This window comes from Ranitomeya imitator, chromosome 1 (assembly GCF_032444005.1).
Source record: "Ranitomeya imitator isolate aRanImi1 chromosome 1, aRanImi1.pri, whole genome shotgun sequence".
NCBI lineage: Eukaryota > Metazoa > Chordata > Amphibia > Anura > Dendrobatidae > Ranitomeya > Ranitomeya imitator.
The window spans coordinates 849,470,104-849,490,208 of NC_091282.1; the positions used below are offsets into that span (position 1 = coordinate 849,470,104).

General features: G+C 41.2%; 1 protein-coding gene across 1 annotated transcript in view; it reads right to left on the reverse strand.

Annotated features, from left to right (window-relative positions):
• SH3GL1 (SH3 domain containing GRB2 like 1, endophilin A2) overlaps positions 1–20,105 on the reverse strand; it is a 53,282-nt gene that overhangs the window by 19,228 nt on the left and 13,949 nt on the right. Inside the window, exons 2-4 of the mRNA XM_069741380.1 lie at positions 15,535–15,603; positions 8,879–8,951; positions 3,927–4,070 (exon numbers count right to left, since the gene is read on the reverse strand). Of these exons, the coding sequence (XP_069597481.1) occupies positions 3,927–4,070; positions 8,879–8,951; positions 15,535–15,603 (286 nt within the window). The remainder of the gene's footprint in view (positions 1–3,926; positions 4,071–8,878; positions 8,952–15,534; positions 15,604–20,105) is intronic.

Here is a 20,105-nt window from a genome sequence, read left to right on the forward strand (position 1 = left end):
CGACGCTAGTGTGAAAGTAGCCTAAATCAGAAAGACTTGGCATACATTTATTCCTGTGTGGAGCAGATTTATGTTCATAGACCCATTGGTGTTTTTGTGATTTGAACTTGCCTTTTAATATGAAAACGTTCATATTGTTCATGTGGTGTCCTGGAGCACAGAAATGTTAAGCTCCAGGTAGAATATTTTTTTAAATCTGTAATCGTGTGGCGAGGAGACCTCATCCTTGTGCTCAGTTTCTGTCCTGTTTAACTAACAGAGACTATCGATAGGACAAATAGTTCCTTGGAAGAGGAACATGTGACTGAGTTTCAGTGAAGATTTTGTAATGAAAGTTAGATTATTAACCTCACTTATATGTTATGCGTCAAACAATGTCCTGTTTAACTCAAACCAGTTGATGCAAAAAGGAATACACCACGCATTAAAAAATGACTACATATAGTATTGTGTGTGACCTCCATGATTTTTAAAAACCGCATCAGGCCTTCTAGGCATGGAATCAGCAAGTTGGTGACACATGGCATCATCTCTTTTCCCGATCTTCAAGAACGACCTCTTTTAGAGCCGGGATGCTATAAGGAAAGTGATGCTCAACTTTTCTTTTGAGAATTCCCGATGGGGAGACATACTTGGCCACTGAATCACTTTCACTCTGTTCTTCAGAAATGCAACAGATGTGAGTTTTGGATCATTGTCATGTTGGAAAAGTGCTTGTCTACCAAGGGCACGGAGTGATGGTAGCATCTTCTTCAATACAGAGCAGTACACCTGTGAATTCATGATTTTTCTAAATTCATTTTTATAAATGCATAATGCCTACAGTGAAACATGGTGGTGGCAGTGTCCTTATGTGGTGCTTCATGAGTGCTGTAGGGGGCTAGACTTCATTGCTGGTATCAAATTCACAGATGTACTGCTTTATATTGAAAGAAAATATGGCGTACAATCAGCAGCACACAATGTAATATCTAGACTTTACTATTCTGACTGAGAACAAGGCTGGTGGGAGGTGCTCAGAGTGCAAACAGTATAGTACAGTGTGCTTATGGGAAATTTAGTCTTTACTACATCACATGCTCCTTGCTGCAGGACCTTGCACATATGTTTTTAGCCCCTTATGACCTTGTGATTTTCCATTTTTGGGCTTTTGTAATTTCCTGCCCTTATTCCAAGAGCCATAACCTTTTTATTTTTCCATAGCCGTATGAGGGCTTGTTTGCTGCGTGAGGAGTTGTACTTTGATTTACACTGTTCATTTTATCATGTGATGCACTGGAAAGCAGGAAACAAATTGTGAGTGAAATTGCAAATTTTTTTTTTTTTTTGTGGGGGGGGGGGGGGGGGGTTTAATTTATCATGTTCACTATATGGTAAAATTGACAAAGCAATATGATTCCTCAGGTTAGTACGAGTTTGCAGATACTAAACATGAATAGTTTTTTTTTTGGGGGGGAAATTTTTAAGATATTTTTTTCCCCTTATACCGTTTTCGGAGACCTGAAACTTTTTCATTTTTTGGGAACCAGGGCTGTTTAATACATTTTTATCAATACCATTTTGGTGTACAAAAAATGTTTTGATTGCCTATTATTGCAATGTTGCAGCAGGCAAAAAAAAAGGTAATTCTGGCGCTTTGATTTTTTTTCTCATTTCTCTGTTTACCGATCAGTTTAATTTATTTTATATATTGTTAGATTGGACTTTTGTGAACGTAGCCATACCAAATGTGTGGGGTTTTTTACCTCTTGCAAAAGTGAGAAACTTGGGGCTAAAGCAACATTTTAATGGTAAAGTTTATTTTTTTTTTTTTTGCATTAATCTCTGTGTAGCAACAAAAGGGTTAAAAAATTTCCTGACAGGAATTTTGAAGTATTTGAGGGGCGCTGGTTTTCCTAATGTTACCACTTTTGGGAAGTCTCCAATGTACATAGGCCCCTTAAGGTCCATTAAAATCTGAATAGGTCCCTAAAGAAACCGGTTATATAAATTTGTTGAAAAAAGAAAATTAGAAATTGCTGCTCAACTCCTCTAACATCCTAGCAAAATAAAGTGACGCTTGAAAAATGATGCAGAGGTAAGACAGAAATATGGGAAATGTTAGTCATTAACTATTTTGTACAGCATGACTACCGGTAATTGGTTTAAGGATACACAAGTTGAAAGTTTAAAAATTGCAAGTTTTTGTAAGTTTTCTACAAAATTCCAATATTTTAACAAACGTAAAACACTTTGATCCAAGTTCACCACTAACAAAGTACAATGGTGTCACATGAAAAACAATCTCAGAATCAGTGGGATTCGTTAAACCCTTCCAGAGTTATTACCGCATAAAGTGACACGTCAGATTTTTAAAATTTGGTCTAGTTTTTAAGTTAAAAATTGGCTCCGTCACTAAGGACTTAGTGTTTTACAGTAAAGATGGCCACTTGGTAATAACCATTTAAAAGGGGTATTCCCATCTCCAAGATCCCAATGTGTAGTAGGTGTAATAATGTTGGCAAATATCTGCAATTAGAAATGTAGTATAGTTCTTCTGATTCACTGTCGCTTACCTCATGTGCAGGTATTGCAGTAGCTTAGGTATCCATAATTACGACCAAGGAGGAACACATGGGCTACCCGCACAGTGAACAAGGCTGTAGGAACATGCTCACACATCACCAAGAAACCTGAAGACACAAAAGAGCACAGTGAGGTCAAAAATACTCAGTTTCAAAAAATCACAGTAACCCGCAAGTGCTAGTAAAAAGATGTAAAAAACAGGGTATTTGGTTGATACGTTTTTTGCAAAAAATGTATACTAAGCTGCTCCACCAGACGTCAAGGTATACCCATATCAGAGCAGTCCTAACTGATGTATGCAATCCTATCTGACTCTGCATGTCCACATGGACTTTTCCGCTCTGAACCCTGTTCACACAGGTAATATACAAATGATCAGGTTTTTAAATACATCAGATAGGGATTGCATACATCAGTTAGGAGTGCTCTGATATGGGTATACCTTGACGTTTGGTGGAGCAGCTTAGTATACATTTTTTGCAAAAAACGTATCAACCAAATACCCTGTTTTTTACATCTTTTTACAAGCACTTGCGGATTACTGTGATTTTTTTAAACTGAGTATTTTTGACCTCACTGTGCTCTTGTGTGTCTTCATGGTTACGACCAATCATATAGTGACAGTTAGTTGATCGTAGTTGTAACCATGGATACCTAAGCTTGTGCAATGCCTGCACATGGGATAAGCAATGTAGTGAATTGGAAGAACTATACTACATTTCTAATTGAAGATATTTGCTAATATGATTATTATTATTATTATTATATTATATTATTATTATTAATACACCCACTACATATTATTATTATAGCACCATTTATTCCATGACACTTTACATGTGAAAAGGAGTAGACATATTAAAAACCAGTACAATAATCATAAACAATACAAGTCACCAACTGGTAGAAAAAGGAAAGAGGATATTGGGTAGCTTCTTGGAGATGGTTATACACCTTTATATTAACAAGTCATTTTTTCCCCTTTTTCATGCAGAAAAAAATGCTATCAAAAAGTTGTATTTCAGTCAAAAAGGTGCCAATAAAAGCTACAGCTTGCACCACAAAAGGCAAGAAGAAAAAAAATTAATGGTGGCAATATTATATACCTTGAAAGGCAAAAGGGCATTAACCTGGAAAGCCCCATTCACCCAGTCAATGGTAACAACGTTAAGTGGGAGATCAAAACTAGTATTGACCTTGGCAATGTAACCAATGACAATATCTGCCACTGCTGGAAGTCTCCCCAATGTTCTCCGTGAGGCTCCAAGGGGCTGAAACGTTAGACTGAGGCCTGACAATGGCCTCTGGGTCTGCCATCTACTGAAGCTGGCCAGGCCCTGCAAAGGAGGCTTAGGACTCACCAAACTTGGATTCATCTCCCAGCTCTCTTCCATAGCGTACCATGCATTCTCCCAGAAGACCTTCTGGCTGAGGGTATCCTGGATTTTTTACTTGCCCCCGAATTTTGGACACCGTGTTCAGCATTGAAAGCTTGGCACGAGAAGCTGAACAAAGGAGAAATAAAGATAAGAATTTTAAGATGAGCCAGGTTTACCAGTAAGAGAAGAAATGATTAACCTAGCAGATATTATGCCATTTTAATGGCTAACAAAAAATATCAAAGGCAAATTAAAATATATAAATACATCAATATATTATTTTCACATGTAGAATTTATGAAATAAAAATTAAAAGGACAGTGTCGGCGGACATCTGGTCTGAGAGAATATTAAGGAGCAGCAACTGCTATCTGGCTGCAGTGCTCATGGGATCACTGATCAGCTGCAGCTCATCAATATTTCATCAGCCCGATGTTGGTGAGTGGCCACTGGTTGGCTGGAGCGATGATATGACAATGTCACACGAGTGATGGGAAACCCCAGCACCAACAACAGAACATCTACAATGTGGGAGGAGAGTAGAAGGCTATGTTCACATGTTGCTTTTTTGCTTGCTGCAGCCTAAAGGCTTGGCAGTAAAAAACCTGCAGACAAAACTCAAGATTTCACTGGCTTTTTTGCTGCTTTTCTTGTTGTGTTATGGCTGCGTTTTTCAGGATCCCAAACTTCACCTTTGCTTTCACCATACAAGCATGAACAATACAAGATGTTATGCCACCAGTGCATGACATGTCAAACCATAAACCATTTTTTTTTTTTTAAAAAAGGGCAATTTCATCGAATGTCGGAAAAAATAGTGACTATTCAGAACAAAACAGTTCCAATGTAAAAATAGAGGGAGTGATGGGGGTTAAACTGAATAGGCATTGTTTATCTAAGACATTGGCAGGGCACTCCATTGGTCGGGAATTGTTTACGGTCACACTTTGGGAGTGTCACTTGCTCAGACATTGTTTACTTGCACATACCATTACTGGCACGCTTACATTTGTTTCTGAAGATGTTGTACAGAAATGAAAGTGTAGAAAAGTTATATCCTCAGGATTTTTAATTAGTGGTCCAAAGTAATACAACAATAAAACATTGTTTTTTTAACTTACATGTTGCAATTTCATTGAAGAAACATTATAAACAGCATGTGCATCAATAAAGGCACTGCCAATGAATACTTGGTTGCACACCCTTTGGCATGGATGACAGCCTTCAAACGGTTCTTGTAGCCATCAATAAGTTCTTGTGCTTTTCAGATGGTATTTTCTCCCACTCTTCCTTTGCAGGCTCTTGAAAATTTGCAGGGTTCTTTTTCCCAATGGCAGATTTCAGCTCACCCCAAAGATTTTCAATGGGATTGAACTAAGAACTCTTGGCCATTTTAAAACAGTCCATGTTTTCTTTTTCAACAATTTCTGTGTACTTTTGGATGTGTGATTTGGGGCATTGTCTGCCTGGATGACCCATGATCAAAACAAGTTTTCTTATATTGGGTAGGACATTTCGCTGTTAAAGCTCATCATAATTCTCTGATTTCATGATTTCTGAGATACGGTCAAGGTCTCCAGTACCAGACACAGCAATGCAACCCCACAGCATTTCGGATTCTCCACTAAGCTTCATTGCGCGGTCTGTAAACAAACTGCTGCTTTGCCTTGACAAAAAGCACTATTTTTGTTTTATCTGTATTCAGAACATTTTTCCTGAAGGATTGTGGTCCGTCAAGGTACTCTTTGGCAAGTATCAGTCCATCCTTTTTTTGTGTCTTTTCTTCAGCAATGGCTTCTTCCTTGGCCTTTCCCCATAAAGTTCTGCTTGGTTTAGTGTGTGGCATATGGTACTTGTTGAAACCATGACCCCAAACTGTTCAAAGTTGGCCTTTGGATGTTTGACGTGGTGTTTTTCCCAGCATTCCCATTAACCTTCGAAGACATCCCTTTTCAATTTTCCCTTTTCCTCCAGATCCAGGGAAGTTCTTGACAGTACCATGCTTGGCAAACTTCTTAATAACATTGCGCAATGGTGAAACTGGAATACCAAGGTCTTTGGAGAAGGCCTCACAACCTTTGGAAGTCGTGTGTTTGGTAATAATAGCAGTTCTGATGTCCTCAAACAGCTCTTTTGTCTTCACCATTGTGACAAAGGAACAAGGCCTACCATGTGGCTTTTCAATGCACTGAAGTCGTCATTCATTGGCTCATTCATGTGACATGCGCACCGACAATTAATCAGTTGATTCTCATTTGTGATTTACCACAGGCAAATCAAAATGTGTTTCCATACTAATTTAATGTAAAGGCTGCCAATACCAGTGTCACTGCAAGCTTTAGGTTTTTCTATTTTTCCCTCCCATTGTTTTGGGTTTTAAATTATTGTTTATCATTTGCTCTTTTGTATTTAACATGAGTGCTCTATACAAAAAACTGTTTCAATTGAGTCATTTTTTTCCAGGAGATATGGAGTTCAAGTATATAACATGTAATAGGTGCCAATAACGATGAGCAGGACTATCACTACTTTAAACTGTATAATACAACATTCACGCTCATGTGAGGATACCAAAACATTATAGTTTAGTCTTGGGGGTGGAAATCACAAAAATTGATTTCACATCCTGATGTACCATTTTTTTTCTTTTTTACACCAAAAACGCTGCTAAATGGCAATATTCTTTGCTGATTTTTGCCCTTACTCATTGTACTCTATGGGTGAAAAATCGATGAAAGTAGTGACATGCTATAGCGCTCACATTCAGTGAGGAAAAAAAAAAACAAGCTTGTGAATGACATTTCTGAAATCATAACTTTTCTGCTTGGTGTCGGTCATCTGGCCACTATTGATCCGGGGCTTCTAGTCAGGTGGCACAACCACAAAGCAAAAAAAAAAAAAAAAGAACCTTAAAAATAGCTTTCATTTGTATTCATTAAAAATACCACCAGAACCCTAATTATAATAAATCGGGGCGGTAGAGAGTCATAAACAAGATATTAGCTTATGTCACTTACACAAGAAATGATCTAAGGGAAAGAGACAGCAGAGGTTGGCACCTTAGAGATTGGACATGGTGTTCCCGCTCAACGTAGGCTATCACTATGTCAAATCTCTAGGGTGCAAAACCTCCGCTGTCAGGAAGGGTCAACTAAGGGTTAGACATTTTCTGTTTCTATTAGATTATTTTTTGCATTAATGATATAAGCATTTGCTACACCCAGCTGATCTAGTATGCTGTTGTCTATGACCCTCTACTACCCTGATTTAATATACCGTAATTAGGGTTTTAGAGATGTTTTCACGGTAAAGATACGGTGAGAACATACGCTGAAAGGAGCCATTCGCTCTCTGAGCACCATTGCTTCAGTACCGTATATACTCGAGTATAAGCCGAGATTTTCAGCCCCCAAAAAATGGGCTGAAAGTGCCCCTCTCGGCTTATACTCGAGTCATGGAAGGCGGGGTGGGTCGGTGGGTGAGGGGGAGCGACGCCTGTCAAATAACAACCTGCTCCCAGCGCTCCTGGTGCGGTCCCCGCATGTCCCACGGTCTTGGGGCGCGGCAGCTTCTTCCCCTGTTCAGCGGTCACTGGTACCTGGTACCGCTCATTAAAGTTATGAATATGGACTCCACTCCCATAGGGGTGGAGTCGCATATTCATTACTGTAATGAGTGGTACCATGTGACTGCTCACTACAGGAAGAAGCTGCCGCGCCCGAAGACCGTGGGACATGCGGGGACCGCGTCAGGAGCCCCGGGAGCAGGTGAGTATTTCATATTCACCTTTCCGCGTTCCATCGCCGCCTCGTCTTCCGCGTCATTTGCAGTGACTGTTCAGGTCACGGGGCGCGATGACGTATTAGTGTGCGCGCCGCCCTCTGCCTGAACAGTTACTGCGGAGAGACTGGACGCTGAGGAGTATGTCATCTTTTTTTTAGTGCAGCAGCAGCATTATATGTGGCACAATGCTATATGGAGCGTCTATAAAGAACTGCATGGAGCATTATATGGGGCATCTATGGGGCCATAACTGCATGGAGCATTAATGGGGCATCTATGGGGCCATAAAGAACTGCATGGAGCATTATATGGGGCATCTATGGGGCCATAAAGAACTGCATGGAGCATTATATGGAGCATATATGGGGCCATAACTGCATGGAGCATTATATGGGGCATCTATAGGGCCATAAAGAATTGTATGGAGCATTATATGGGGCATCTATGGGGCCATAAAGCACTGAATGGAGCTTTATATGGGGCATATTTGTATATGGAGCATCTTATGGTGCTATAATGAACTGTATGGAGCATTATATAGGGGCCTATGTTGTATGGAGCATCTTATGGTGCCATAATGAACTGTATGGAGCATTATATAGGGGCCTATTTTGTATGGATCATCTTATGGGGCCCATCAAGAACTGTATGGAGCATTATATGGGGCGTATTTTGTATGGATCATCTTATGGGGCCCATCATGAACTGTATGGAGCATTATATGGGGCTCGTGATTCAATATGGATATTCAAAATCACTTAACCTACTGATGTCTCAATTAATGTTACTTTTATTGGTATCTATTTTTACTTTTGACATTTACCGGTAGCTGCTGCATTTCCCACCCTAGGCTTATACTCGAGTCATTAAGTTCTCCCAGTTTTTTGTTGCAAAAAAGTATATACGTATATACGGTAAATAGATGCATTACCAATCAGTCTGGAGCGTCTCTACGTAGAGCTGATCGCTGCCCCCTACCTGTTACTCCTAGAAATGCTCCGTGTTACCATTAGCAGTAATTCATATAGGAATACCAGTAACTGTGAAGCAGAGTTCAAGGATACAACGTATCATATGTAAGGGGCATGCAAATATCCACTAAAGCAGACGTCAGCTGTGATATCAGGTTCTCTGCAAACACAACATTGTACCTGGGTTTGGTTGAAGATATTCAGTGGTCTTGGCCAGCACTTCAGACACTGCTTTACTGGTAACATCCACCTTCTGCAAGAACACAAAAGAATACAAAAAGAGTAGTAGTTGTGCAAAACAATATAAAGTGCAGTTTCACCCAAAACCAAAAGTAATGGCATTGTCTTGCTGCCCTTATACCCCACGCGTACTTCGGGGGCAAATACCAGTCTAATGGAACCATTCATACACTTATTCTTTAACTTGCCATTCACTCTGAGCGGGAAGTTCCCAGTCATCAGCATTCTGCCAGTACCATAGGTGCTGGAAATTCCTTTTTCCTCACTTTCTGCATGCCTTTGTCCAATAGGTTGTGAGTCCTGACCTGAAAGCCCACAACTGTTATGCCAATATGCCGATTGGGACTCTGATCCTGCTCTCCTGCATGTCACCCAACCCCACACAATCCGTCTTGACACCTTTGCTGAAGATGAATTTCATTTGAGAAACTGAACAGCATGATAGCGAGTTAGACAGAAAAAAGCCCTCTAGTGGCCGGCAGCTGCTAAGGCACAGTTCTCGGCTGTGGCCGCTAAACAATGAACAATTCCATTCAATGTTTACATCTCACCACTAGTGATGAGCGAATATACTTGTTACTCAAGATTTCCCGAGCACGCTCGGGTGACCTCCGAGTATTTTTTAGTGCCTGGAAATTTAGTTTTCTTCTCCGCAGCTGGATGTTTGACAGGTTTAATATACTATACCATATCCCATTAAAGGGAACCTGTCACCCCGGTTTTTCAGTACGAGATAAAAATACTGTTAAATAGGGCCTGAGCTGTGTGTTACTATGGTGTATTTTGTGTACCCTGATTCCACCCCTAAGCTGCTGAAATAACTTACCAAAGTCGCTGTTTTCGCCTGTCAATCAGGCTGGTCAGGTCAGATGGGCGTGGCGACATCGCTGGTTCTTCCCCCAGATGAGATGCGAACTCGGCTTCAGGAAAATGGCCGCCGCGACCTCCATCTGCGCACGCGCGGCATCCCGCGGCCATTTTCCGGAAGCCCCGGCCTCAGGAAGATGGCCGCACCCACAGATCACCAGGGAAATCGCGCCGATCGCGCGTTTTTTTCTTCTCCAGCCCAGTGAATTCAGAAGATGGGCATGCGCAAACCACTACGCCACCAACCCAACGGAAATACATGCAAGATCTGGGGGAAGATACAGCGATGTCGCCACGCCCATCTGACCTGACCAGCCTGATTGACAGGCGAAAACGGCGACTTTGGTAAGTTATTTCGGCAACATAGGTAGGGAATCAGGGTACACAAAATATACTATAGTAACCCACAGCTCAGGCCCTATTTAACAGTATTTTTATCTTGTACTGAAAAACCAGGGTGACAGGTTCCCTTTAATAAAGACTTTTACAGTTTATATCTCCCACACATTATTGGCAAATCTAAATCATTTGGCTTCGCCTACATGCAGATTACACTGATCTAACAGCTCTTGTCCCTTCCCCATTTCTATATAGTTGTGCATTTAAATTTAGGGTATATTTAGCAATAGCAGCCGCTTTTCACAACATGCTTAATTACATTTAGGCTGTGTGCACACGTTGTGGTTTTTTCGCGTCTTTTCCCGATAAACACGCTATAAAAACGCAAAAAAACGCATACAATAAGCATCCCATCATTTAGAATGAATTCCGCATGTTTTGTGCACGTGATGCGTTTTTTTCCGCGAAAAAAAACGCATCACGGTAAAAACCGCAGGATGTTCATTAATTTTGTGGATTTTTTTTGCGGATTTCCCACTACAAAATTGGGAAATGTCCGGAAAAAAACGCGGCAAAACCGCATGCAGATTTCTTGCAGAAAATGTCCGTTTTTTCTCAGGAATTTTCTGCGAGAAATCTTGAATGTGTGCATATAGCCTTAAAGGTAATCTGTCATCAGCTTTTTGCCATGCAATCTGAGCAGCATACTGTAGAGATAGGGACCCAGATTCCAGCGATGTGTCACTTACTGGGCTGCCTGCTATAATGCTGATAAAAATCACTGTTTTATTAGCAGGAGATTATTACTAGAGGACTAGTAAACTTTACCCCCATCTTCAATGCTCTTACTGAGGAAAGGAGGTTGTTGGCCAAAATCTCGAGATACATGACCCCATCCATCTTCCCTTCATTACGTTGCAGTCATGCTGTCCTTTGCAGAAAAGCACGCCAAAGGTATGATGTTTCCCCCACCATGTTTCATGGTTGAGACAGTGTTCTTGGGGTTGTACTCATCCTTCTTCCTCTCGGTGAGTGGAGTTGATACTAAAAAGTTCTATTTTGGTCTCATCTGACCACTTGACCTTCTCCTATACCTCCTCTGGATCATCCAGATGGTCATTGGTGACCTTCAAACGGACCTGGACATGTGCTGGTGTGAGCAGGGGACCTGGCGTGCCCTGCAGGATTTGAATCCATGACGGCGTATTGTGTTACTAATGGTAATGTTTGAGACTGTGGTCCCAGCTCTCTTCAGGTCATTGACCAGGTCCTCCTGTGTAGTTCTGGGCTGATTCCTGACCTCTCAGAATCATCCTTAACCCACGAGGCGAGATCTTGCATTAATCAAGGAAAATTGGCATTCATATTGCGTTTCTTCAATTTTCTAATAATTGGGCCAACATTTGCCTTCTCACCAAGCTGCTTGCCTACTGTCCTGTAGCCCATCTCAGCCTTGTGCAGGTCTACAGTTTTGTCACTGGTGTCCTAAGACAGCTTCTTAAAGAAAAACTAGCAGGTCTGTGAGAGCCAGAATTCTTGCTAGTTGGTAGGCGACCAAATACTTATTTTATGCAGTGAAATGTAAGGTAATTATGTAAAAATCACAATGTGATTTTCGGTTTTTAGTTTTAGATTCTGTCTCTCACAGGTGAAGTGTACCTATGATAAACATTGAAACCTACAAGAGAAAAAAGTAAACGAAAACCCTGATGTAACTAAAGGCTGAGTCACACACAACAATATCGTTGCAACGTCACGCTTTTGGTGACGTAGCAACGATCCCGCTAACGATCTCGTTATGTGTGACATCGACCAACGATCAGGCCCCTGCTGGGAGATCATTGGGGAATGATCAGGACCATTTTTTGGTTGCTGATCACCTGCTGTCATCGCTGGATCGGCGTGTGTGACGTCGATCCAGCGATGTGTTCACTTGTAACCAGGGTAAATATTGGGTAACTAAGCGCAGGGCCGCGCTTAGTAACCCGATATTTACCCTGGTTACCATTGTAAAAGTAAAAAAAAAAAAACTAAACAAAAAAAAAAAAAAACAGTACATACTGACATTCCGATGTCTGTCACGTCCCCCGGCGTCCACAGGGTTAAAACTGCTTTTGGCAGGAGCGCTGCTAATGCACGTGACGTCACCGCTGTGCTCTGCTTTACGGCTGGCGCTGACAGTCAGTGCAGGGAAGCTGACGGCGGGGGACGTGACAGACATCAGAATGTGAGTAAGTAGGATTTTTTTTTTTTCCCTAACTTTTACAATGGTAACCAGGGTAAATATCGGGTTACTAAGCGCAGCCCTGCACTTAGTAACTCGATGTTTACCCTGGTTACCCGGGTGCTGCAGGGGGACTTTGGCATTGTTGAAGACAGTTTCAACGATCCCGAAGTCGTTCCCCTGGTCGTTGGTCGCTGGAGAGAGCTGTCTGTGTGACAGCTCCCCAGCAACCACACAACGACTTACCAACGATCACGGCCAGGTCGTATCGCTGGTCGTGATCGTTGGTAAGTCGTTTAGTGTGACTAAAGCATAAGTAAAAAAGCAAAAGTGCATTTAAATAAACACAGAGTTTTTAGTAATACTGTTTTTTGATTAAAAAAAAATAGCACAAAAGTCATTATGATAAACATTACAGACCTCTCCATTTGTAGGTGTGAAAACTTGCAAAAGCGGCAGTGTATGAAATGCTTATTTTTACCCCACTGTGAATTGTGTGTGCACGCACACTAGGGATTTACTCTCTCAGGTGCACATTAGGTAGCGTTCACACAGGCAATGCAGTTTTGGTCTAAGCGTGCAGATTTATTTTTGCTTTCCACAGGTTGCTCAGCATCAAAACAAAATCATTGACATAAATCCCTTGTCCATGCGCTGACTAAACAGAGTAATCCCTGGCTACTCATACACGGCTGAGCCAGTCCAAGCTATTGTCCATAGCCACCACTGATACTTGTGGTTCTCTGCACACGACCTGTGCATTTAATCATGATCACATATGTCAGTGTGGGCTCACCCTAACAGACTACAGAAGAGACAATCCCGCAAGCTGCGGTATCCCCTTCAGCCTGAGCTCTGCCAACTTCAAGAAGTGTTCCACTCCGGGCACCGCTCACACTGAACAGGCTGTAGCTTTCACTTGTTACTCTGCAGCTCACATGCAGAAACTGCTTAGCACATTCTCCATTCAGAGAGACTCCGGCATGTCTCACCTACAGCTCACATTTTGGCTGGTCACTCACCAGTAGCTTCATTCAGCAGACTAACACCTAGTGAACACAGGCCCTGGTTCTTAGTTAAAGTCTGGTGCATCTAAATAAGGCTTTGAAGAGCTGGGACTTAACCCTGTCCTTCACACATATACTAATATATAGATTTACATGTTTATAATATCAGACGCCCACTCAGTGAAATCATGATTTTTTTGGCACTTTATTATAGATTGAGATCAAGGCATAAGGCACAACAACAGAAGGTTATTTTCCTGATGTAGGGGGCTACTCCTTATCTTTGTACCAAGACAGCAGAGTTTCTGGTCAGTAGTCAGTTTGCCTATATTGGATGGCGAGCAGCAGCTGAGTATACTTCCTGCATGAATAAAATGTTGTGGTCTTTCCTCAACACACGAAGGTAAGAGCCATTCTTGAGGAGGTTGGCATCACACTATCGACTTTTACCTTTATGTAAAAGGTGTTGTCCTATGTGCATTATTTTTTACATCTCTCCTTATATGTTGGGTCACTCTCGAGACCTTGCGTGCATCCAAGTCACCAGATACAATAATGTCTAATTTACACCTGGTTGCGTCTTGGCCATTATTTCTGTAAATGTGGGGGATGAATCAAAGAATACCTTGTAAAAAAATTCTAGTTTCTTCTGATTCTGCAGCTTTTCTGTTTAATGCTGCGTCACTTCATTGCAGACATATTTACATTGGTTTCTTCTGGAGCACAGTATGTGAAATCTCTACTTGTAGTTCAACCATGCGTTTGTTCAGAGTCTTCTCTGTGATTATGTGTTTTAACCTATCCTACTCAGACACTGCCAATTACCGATCGTCAGCATGTAAGAGACTGCTCGATCAGCTGGCGAGCTGTGATTGGCAGAGTCAGGAAAGGAGGGATTAAAACACATGCCACGTTACACACAAACAGAGATTTTGCATATAACAAAATCTTTGCTTGCAATGGAGCAACACGGCACTAAATGGCAAAGAGCAGCAAAGTTAAATAAACTCAGGGATTTTTACAAGGTATTTGAAGGAACTGTCAGCACATAATGACTGTTCAAATGAAATACAGGTGCTCTGTGAACCATGGCGTGGCCAAACATTTACGTGCGCCTTCCCACCTGCTTGTTTTCCATCTATCTCCCACTTCTCTCAATCTAAGGCTGGCTACACATATCCTGATATTTTCAGTACCAGAAAAACAGTATCTGAGATATCAGTGTCTGTGTGTGTAATACTTGTGGCACACGTGTGGCTACCGTGTGCCACATCAGTAGTACATGTACCGGGGCCTGGGAGGCTGCGGTCCTGTTAGCGCTGTTCTCTAGCGTCGGGTGCTGAAGACTGCTCTCATCGTTATCCCCTGCTCACGCTGCGATTAATGCTAGCAGGGGAGAATGTTGAGAGTTATATTCAACTGAGAACAGCGAGAGCAGGCGTCAGCTGATGGGACTACTACTACCAGTCAGTTTTGCCTGGCTGATTATCAAAAATACAGAGGAACCCACGCAGTTTTTTTTCATTTATATATGAAAACTCACAAGCTGGCACCTGCTTTCACTGTTATTAGCAGCAGCAGGTGTAGGCTGATGGGAGTAGTAGTCCCATCAGCCGCCGCCTGAGTTTGCTGTTATCAGTTGAATAGAACTCATCATTCTCCCCTGCTTGCGCTGATTGCCAGCAGAGCAGGGGAGAATGATGAGAGCCGTCTTCAGCACCCGGCGCCGGGGAACAGCACTAACTGTAAAGATGCTTCCCAGGCACCGATACGTGTCACACAAATTTCTTCTGTGCATCATCAGTGTGCACGTGTGAGGGACGTTTTGTGGTTCGTGCTGCTCTTAAAAAACAGCCATGTTAACATATTTTGCCAACGGTCTGTGGAAACACACTGACATGTGCATGGACCCATTCACTTGAATGGATCTACGTGTGTACGTGTCTCCAGCACATGTGAAAACTGTCACCACACATCTTGAACACTTTGACTTTATGCCTGTTTACACTACACTTCCATAGGGTTGTTTTTATTATTATTTTTTTTCAACTTAAATCCCTGCTCCTATCAGATTATTTAGCTGGACAGTGTTCTACATTTAGTGAGACAATTTTACTAGTTATGTACAGTATATATATATTGTATTTAACATATCTTACCTTTTCCATTTCCTTAAAGTCTTCATCTAGTTTAGTCCCTTCTGCTCCTCCAACTTTTTCACTTACAAGCTAAAACAAAATAAAAAAAAAATGTATGAGTCAGAAGCTTCATCAGAAGCATTAGTTTCATATTAAATGGAAGTCCATATATCCATACATGCAAGTTTAGAAGTAAGGCAGTGTAAATAGAACCCCTAATTAGGCAGGTAATTAAGACATTTCATCAAAAATGCTATTTGACAAATGTATTCAAAGTAACCTGTTATCAGGATTTTAGACCTCCAAACTAATGACATGTCCCTATAGTGCTGACTAAATCCTCTTTGCTGTTTCAGAGAAATCCATAGTGAAATCTTCTGCTACTGAGTCACAAGTGCACTGCACTTCCAGCTCTCCTGCCTCTCCCTCTATTCCCCGCCCTCTTCCGGCCTTGTGCCTCTGATCGACGGGTCGCTCTTCTGTCAGTGATCTGCTGCTGTTGGCGAGATCTTCCGCCAGCACTGTTAGTGGGGAGATTGGCGTAGGTGTAGATTTATAGTCCAGCTCTCACATCGTTATCAAGACCTTAGTGCATCGCCCCATGCAGTAACTGCACTTGCTCAGGATTTTGCTAGGAAAGCAGGACACCGAAAGAGTGACCTGTCAGTCAAAGACAGGAGGCGGGAAAAGAGCGGGTAGTAGGGTTGGGAGCTGTAAGTGTAGTGCCCACCCTGCTGCTCTTTTGACTCATTTCCAAGAGATTTTAACAATGGATTTCTCTAAAATGGCAAAAGGGATTTCTACAAGAAAGTTACGAACTTAATCAGCATTAAAACAACTTTTATACACATGCCATTATTTAGTGGTATGAGAGCCTGATGACGGGATGCCTTGTAATAGAAGAAATCATGGATTGCTTAATCTTAGCTATGCCCTGGGGCAGAGATTTATTTAGTGCCCAGAATAGGTTTCAGATCCAGTCCTGGGAAGTCAGGAAAATCTGTTTTTCTGTACATTAAGAGACATCTGTATAACACCGCATTGCATGTGGATGTGAGGGTAAGAGCAGTATTGACCCTGACACTATTGGGGTGCCTTCACAAAGCAATGTCATGTATGGGAAATAATGGTCTTGAATTCTCAATGTTCCAGTCATACACTTGCTATGGGTGGTCTGATGTGCAAATATACTGCCAGACACAAGTGCTTGAAAATGTGGGAACTAAAACGGAGCAGCAGAAATTTACACTGGACTGGGAGCCACCCAATTTCAGCACCTGGCAGGCACTGGGAGACTAGCTGCAGACCACACATGGGACAACTAACCACTTCTCACCGCAGCCAATTTATTCCTAGCTTTCTAGGAGCCACAACTTTATATATATATATATATATATATATATATATATATATATATATATATATATATATATATATATATATATATATATATATATATTTTTTTTTTTTTCTTCGCATCAACACAGACATGAAGGTTTTTGTCGAATGATTTGTACTTTTGAATGCCATTTATTTTAAAATATATTGTACTGGAAAATGAGAAAAAAATTCAAAATGCGAAGAAATGGCCCAACAACATGCAAATGTTTTACCGTGTTTGTTTTTACAGCTTTCATTTTGCTGTGAAAATTATCTGGCCATATCATTATTCTCATCAGTAGGATTATTGCAAACCCAACTTTATAGTATATTGCTATAAATATCAGAAATTTGTTAAAAAAAAAAAAAGTTTTTTTTTTTTTTGTTTTACAGCGTTTACCGTACAGGATAAATAATTTCAATGGATCAGACTTTAACAGGTGCACGGATATCAAATATGTTTTATCATTTATACATATATATTTTTTAGTCACTCCTTGTGTGTGTTTACATGAGCAAGCCATCTTCTGAGGATAGTGCAGGCTTAGCACATGAGCCCGCTACATGCACCCATATCTAGCGTGTGACGTATATCTCAGGAAGAAGATAAACCAACCAGCATTCTGAAATTTGACACTATCTGGGCTACTTCACTAATGGGTACATTTTAGCCATGTATCAATCTTTGTAATTTTGTAATCTTTGTATTATTCATTTGTTTATCAGAAAATTAACTTTATTGCCCCAATCCCAAAACTGAAAGCCTCAGATGGAGACAATGACCTGTGATGACGTAGTGGTCTCATGAGACAGCTATGTCATATGGGGTCATTTCACAAGGCAGCACTGGGAACGGGAGACGCCGGGAGCATCACGAGCATCGGGAAGGCTGCAGGGGACGTTGGAAGGTGAGAATATCACAATTTATTTTTTTTAATCATTTTTAACATTAGATCTTTTTACTATTGATGCTGCATTAGGCAGCATCATTACTAAAAAGAGAGAGAGAGCGAGAGAAAATTTCCCTGACGGGAAATTCTTCCGCCCATGCTCAGTTTCAAAAGACGGCATCCATCGCTGGATTCCTGCTTTTGACGGTCAGTGACGGATCCTGCGTCCATAGGCTTCCATTATAGCCAACGATGGACAGCGCAGAATCCGTCACTTAACGATTTTCCGACGTACACAAAAAACATTCCTCTGTGCGTTGTTCTTGCCCAAAGGACAGCCATTTTCAATGGATCCAGCGCACGACAGATAAAACTGATCACCATCCGTCACAATCCGTCGCTAATACAAGTCTATGTGAAAAAAAAACCAGATCAAGCCGAAACATTTGCTGGTTTTTTTTTTTTTTCACAAAACGATGGATTTTGACGGAAACAAAATGACGGAAGTGTGAAAGAGGCCTAACACTACAGAGGATGAGTGTGTACACATACAGTGGAAGTGCGTACGTGCGCTCATTCCGCTCTTATGTCAACCCACTATTGTGTGACCCTGTGTGCAGCGAGTGGCCGAAGCAGACAGAAAAAAAGGGTCGGCGCGAGCCCGCACTGATGCTATGTTTGCTCTTGGCTCCTGCAGTGTCAGTGTGTGCAGACCGCAGCCAATCAGCGTAAGTTGAGGTTCAGAGGTTGCTAATTGAAGGGGGTGGAATGAACCCTTGGCCATGTCATGGGAGCACTGAGGACCCCTCATTTATGTACGTAACAAAACATTTTTTTAGATTTAAAAAAAAAAAAAATTGTGAAATCTATATTACAGGTATGATTTTCTTATGGACCCAGTCTGCTATATGAATGTATAAGTGGTTTAATTTGAGTTTTAGTAGTGACGACTCCCTTTAAATTTCTCCAGCAGTTACAATTTCTTTCTAAAGAAACGGACCCCCTCAACTTCCTCTGTGAAACTGCAGAATAAGACAAGCAGATGTTATTACACGTAGGGGTGGAAAAAGGCAGCAGTCCTGCGATACGTGGAAATTCATTTGCTTTGGCCTTATTTTATGAGAGGCTCCAGCTAAGGCGAGGTCCCCACTTGATAAGATATGCAGCTTGTACTACTTCTAGGAGGCGGATTATCGCCCTACAAACCAACAGTAGAAGCTACCAGGAACTCTACACCATATTAAGGTCTATAACTCCTACAAAAACTCACGGAGTACTGTCCGTACTTGGTGAATAATAAAAATACATTTTATTAGTCAATATATAAAAAAAGTCAATAATACCTAAGACTGGCACTTTATTGTATGCACTTTTGTGATACTACCGGATAGATCCCTTCCTGTGAGCCAGCCTTTACAGAATTTCAGTGTTTGGTTGTCCTTGTGGCTTAACGCATAAAGACCCCCTTTGTGTGTGCCCTGTCTACGATAAGCTGTTTTTTAAAATGTTATCTTTGTGCTATCTGTCTGTATTATTGACTTTTTTGATATATTGACTAATAAAATGTATTTTTATTATTCACCAAGTGCGGACAGTACTCCGTGAGTTTTTGTAGGAGTTCTGTATTTTGGAGTGTCCGTGATCAATATGATCATGTCCTTGTCATAATGGCATTGTACCTTAATTGATGTTGAATATGTATCAGTGGATATTGCTTATATTTTTACCATATTAAAGGTCTGCAAGGAAATTTGAGATTCCTTAAGACATGGCCATGTATAACTAATTCTGCAGATTTAGCCATCAGGACAATTAATACTCCAGGATATGTTAAAAAAACAACAAAAACACAGACCTAAAAATTAGCTTTTATTTATACCTCTAAAAAAGCTCTATTCAATAAAAAGCACGAATCTTGATGAGTGGATCAGACAGTGGTTCTCATACACCAGGCTAAGAAAATCTTTCATGAAAATAGTCTAGGGGAACAGATATTAATACTCAGTTTCCCTACCTGGCAGCGGAGGTTGGCACCATAGGGGAGACATTGTGGTGCCCCCATTCACCGTAGGCTCATCCTGCCTGACCCTAAAAGGAAATCCCTCATCAAGCCGTCACCAACACCCATACCTGACTGTAAATGTATTATGTAGGTGACCAGATTATACATTAACAGTATGCTCACTATTTCAGAGTAGTAGGTGAAGAGTGTCTGTTGTCTGGCTATAGTATTGTGGATAGAAATAACAAACCTCTGAGGCGGATACACTAATTCACCAAGTAAAGAACTCAACCGTCAAAAGGCAAATAAATACACATGTG